We start from the raw sequence: 4,670 nt of genomic DNA on the forward strand, positions 1-4,670 counted from the left end.
AAGACAGTTAGATTTAAAAAAAAAAAAAATAGTATAGATTTCACCATATCTTCCAGTAATGAATGGAAAAAAAAAAACCCAGTACCGTGAGATGCTCAGATATGACTTTATTCTGTGGTTTTGTGCCATGAGTAAAGTGCTGTTGCAAAGGCCCATCCCTCAAGAATGACACATTCTTCATTTTTGTTTTGGAATTCTTTAATTTTCTTCGCATACAAGAATAGTACTTTTTGTGCCCAAAATATTAAAGGTTTTCAGTGACTTCATCTACTGTAAATCAGCGTAGCTCTTATGACTGCTACAGAGATATGCTAATTCATATCTACTTAGGTGTAGACTGAGATGGAATTTTGTTTTACTGAAAATACAGATTGCAGTAGTACATATCCCATTATGATGGGCACTTTATAAGTTCATAGTGAGGAGATTTTCCCCCCTGCAAAAAGAACTAGTTTATGCAAATATACAGCCCAGACATGCGGTAGTTGTGGTGTTCTATTCTGAAATAAATTTGGCCAAAGGACTTAAATTACTTAAGAAAAAGGAAAAAAAAAAATTCTAAATTATGAGTAAGTATCATAATGGGTGCTAAAATAATGCCATGTACCTACTTCATTATTCAGTTATTTATTATCTTTATATTCTTAAGAGTAATGATGTAAAAGTGCTTTTTTCCAAATGTTAATTTAGTTCTCTGCAGATGGTAACCATCTGTTAAATGAGAAGTCATTTACAGTATTTAATTAGAACTCTATATAGCTTGGACGGACTTATTGTTACAACACGTAAGTATAGTTATGGAGATGAAACTTGTTAAATTTGTTCTTTTCCTGTTGCTGTTACAAAAAAAGGAACATTTTGAAGCTGTTGATACTTTTGCCTGTCTTCTCCTATATTTATTTATGCATGTTACTTCAAGCTGAAGCCTGACATTCGTAGGCCAGGTCACAAGATATTCCTGAGAGAATGACAATACTAGGAAATACCATTAAATTCCAACACCACTTGTAGCAGTTATGAGCATCCTCGTTTTACAATGTCACCATGTGGATGGACTCTTACAGGTGTTCAAGGAAAGCTCTGGAAGCTTGGATCAATCTAAGAATCATGGTTTATTCAAGGAGAAAACTCTTGGGGCAGCAGTATGGCTTTGTATACTGATAGCAGCCTACACTGTGGGTCTTTTTTTAAACTAGAAAAAAATTAATATTGCAATACACCTTAATATTGCTATCAAAGTGACATTCTTGCATGAACTGCACACTTTTGTGTTTTAATACCTTGATCAATGACTACTAACCCCTATCTGTCTGTAAAATAAGCACGTTCTGATTCGTTTTGTACTGTGTTTTCTTCTAAAGTTTCATCAAGTTATGCTGATAAACCTTAATTTGTTGGCCCCGTTTTTATTGTTGTAAAATTACTTTACATGTTATTTCTGTGTTTATTATAAAATTCATTAGGTGTTTTGATTTGTGTTTTATTTTCAACAGCGAAAAATCTTGATAATGGCCCCACTACCAAATGCTGAATTAGTTCAGAACTCTTTGCAGTTATATCGTTACCTGCTTCGATGCTGTAAGCAACTTCCTGAAGAGAATATTCGTCAGCATTACAGACATGCAGTCAGGCAGGTGTGAAACATTTTTCTGTTGGTGGAATTTGGCGGGGGTGGGTGGGGGTGGTTTTGTTTTTCTTCTCGTACAGTTTGGACCAACTTTTTGTAACTCCGGGTACTTAAAAAAATTATTTTCCTGCAAGCTTGAAACATTAGTGCATTTGAAGGATTGTATTGTGAGTTTGAAGGAGCATTTCTTCTTGTTTGCTTTGAATCTGAAACCTATTTTCCTTGATTTTCATCTCTAATTCTTGAGTTCGAGAGTGAACAATCATTGCTTACTCACTTAGACACATCTTTTATGGTGAAACTTACTGCTTCCTTGTTGGTCATTTTTTAATATATATCCTGCCTCCAACCTCCCTGGCTGGGTCAATCTCATGTAATTGTTCATATGGAAGTAATTTCATGCCTTTGATCATTCCTGTAATCCTGTGTCTTCCTAGTTTTACTGTACAAGACTCTTTCATTTGTTGTTCTGAATAGAAGTTCTCTAGGATTTTCTTTTTGCTGATGATGAAAGGAGTAAAATACTATGAAATCACATTTAACAAGACTTGTTATGGAAATAGCACAACCAGGTGCTAGAATGTATTTTTTCTTACCTAGAATGTATTTTTTTACCTTTTCAGATCAACAGTTTGTTTGTATCAGATGTTTTCTTCGAGATTCAAAAGTGATCCTTATTTTGACAACTGTTGTGTTAAGTTGGCTAGTCAGTGTAACACTTTGAATGTTGCAGAGTTTCAAAGTTCATGCCGATGAAGACGATCCTGAGCGAATCCAGCAAATTATTAAGAGAGCCATTGAAGATGCTGACTGGGTCATGAATAAAGTAAGTGCATCAGATGGTCTAAGTCTTGCTCTCAGGTCAGATCAAAGAAGAAAACATTGGAAAGCAAGTTAAGAACACCAAACTGTTCCATTGTCCTGGACACTGATGTGTCTGGGTGAAAGGAAGTGCCTAGCCACTAGGGATTTATGATTCTGATAGTCCTTGTTTAAAAATTCTTTTTTGTTGGGATAAACAAGTGTATGTTTTAGAACCAATGATGCTTTAAGGTGGTCTCTGTATAAATCCTTGTTTCCATGAAGAATTCTATTAAATTTTAGAGTGGTTAGTATAACTCTATTACCAAAGAAAAACCCCCAACCTACAGTATTTTGCAAGCCACAGTTTGTTGATAATGCATCAGCTGCTTTCCTAACAGGAGTGTATCCTCTCTTAGTCAGTTTACATAAGCTCCAGAAGGTTGCTCTTTTTTCCCCCCCCTCAGATCTTACCTGTAGCTGTGCAGATCAGGGTTAGACAACATAGTGGCAAATCTGTGGTAATTGATTTACTTGTGCCATAGTTACTGCCCAGTAGATGTGCCTCTTTACTATCACAATACTGAAAGATACCACTCGAACTGTTTCTTGGATAAAAAAAATGAAGACTGTTTACTGTTCGACAGCTGAGAGTCACCTGTACTTCCTTGGATTTAAATCTGGTTGGGGAACATGATATATTAACATGGATTTCTCAGAGTATAATGAAACAAGTCAAAAGTGCAGCTTGCTCTGAATATCTATGATTTAATTCACTAAATGACTGTTAAGTCCTTCTCTCTGCCAGTCCATGAAATCCAAATGAGAATTGTTACGGGAGCAAGCACAGATTAGTCATAAATTACAAAATTATAGCAGTAGCCAAATCCCAGCAGTTACAGCCTAGTAAATAACTGTCTGTGCCTGAATCTGATTTCATTCTCCCTACAATTATGAAAAGCCTCGTTCTGATTCTGCTACAGAGATTGTAGTCTGCTTCATTGGAAAAACTGGTAATTGAACTATGTGAGAGAAGGATCAGATTCACAGTGCCTGCCAAGAAGCATTATTTTGTATCATAGAGGGAAAGTCTATCAAATTTCAATCTAACTAAAAGGGAACAGATAATTTTATGTAGATCATGAAGAGGGTTGTAAATCCTTGTCAGTATGAACTGTTACTTTTAGTTATGTTCTCTTTCCCACAAATAATTGTTTCTTTTTCTTTTTTTAGTATAAAAAACAGAAGTAGAAGAGGAATGATGAAGACAATGTAATTGGTAAACATTCTTAGAGGACTTTCAGTCAAGCCCAGTACTATATTACAGCTATTGTCTGGAGTTTTCTCTTGGATAATACAAATAAGATAATTTGTATCTCATTGGAATGTCATGAAGTTAAATTAATATTTCTGAAGCTATTTGAGTCTGTAGATTAAAAGGCACAGTCTAGGTTTAAAGTATTAGCTTGTATAATTGCAAACTTTAGCTTAAAGCCCAAACTTGAATAAGCTTTGAGTAACACAGAGAGCTTCTCAGGAAAACTTGCTGAGAAAAAAATGTAATGGAGTACAAGTCATTAACAAGTAATAGCGCCCTGTCTGTTGTTCATATCTGATGTTTTACAGCATCTAATCTGGAAGAATTTAACTAGTTTCTGAGCATAAAGCCCTCAGAAATGCTCATTGAGGATCTGAGCAAATTTCTCTTTACTTAATTGTGGACTAGATTATACTGTTCGGCCTAGGTCCACCATAGCATGCAGTGTTTGATACACTTAGTGCATAGGTTATTTGGTGGCAAGGTTCTTCTGCATAAGGAACAGTGGATTTAAGTTTGCGTTATGTTCTGAATTACGGTAGTCAGTCCGTTACGTCAGATCATCCTCTGTCAGGACCATAGATGTATTTTCAGAGTGAAGCAGAGGTATGACCAGAGCACAGGCCTTGTTTTAATCGGTAGCAGACACAAAAGCACAGGCTGCTGCCTGGAGAACATACCCAACAAGAACTTTAAGCCCATCTGAAACTTGAACCACTTTCCTGTCTGTGCTATGGCCGTATCTTCATTCTACTCTGTAGGTTTGCACTTGAAGTAATGGTTATCTTTTCGTATTTAAAGATAGGTGCCTGTCACCCTGATGTCTAAACTCTCATGAAAACAGACACCATTCAGATGGGTTTTGTGCACTGAATGGTATAATCACCAGAATATACAATGTTGTACAGATATAAAGGCCTTCAC

The 4,670-nt window shown here is 35.9% G+C and overlaps 1 protein-coding gene across 1 annotated transcript; it reads left to right on the forward strand.

Moving 5' to 3' along the window:
- Positions 1 to 1,508: 1,508 nt before the first annotated feature.
- On the forward strand, positions 1,509 to 3,679 carry LYRM9 (LYR motif containing 9). The gene is made up of 3 exons (XM_010295846.1): positions 1,509 to 1,634; positions 2,361 to 2,453; positions 3,662 to 3,679. The coding sequence occupies exons 1-3, from the start codon at positions 1,509 to 1,511 to the stop codon at positions 3,677 to 3,679; spliced, it is 237 nt and encodes a 78-aa protein (XP_010294148.1).
- Positions 3,680 to 4,670: the final 991 nt, after the last annotated feature.

Source organism: Phaethon lepturus, unplaced genomic scaffold, assembly GCF_000687285.1.
Source record: "Phaethon lepturus isolate BGI_N335 unplaced genomic scaffold, ASM68728v1 scaffold19430, whole genome shotgun sequence".
NCBI lineage: Eukaryota > Metazoa > Chordata > Aves > Phaethontiformes > Phaethontidae > Phaethon > Phaethon lepturus.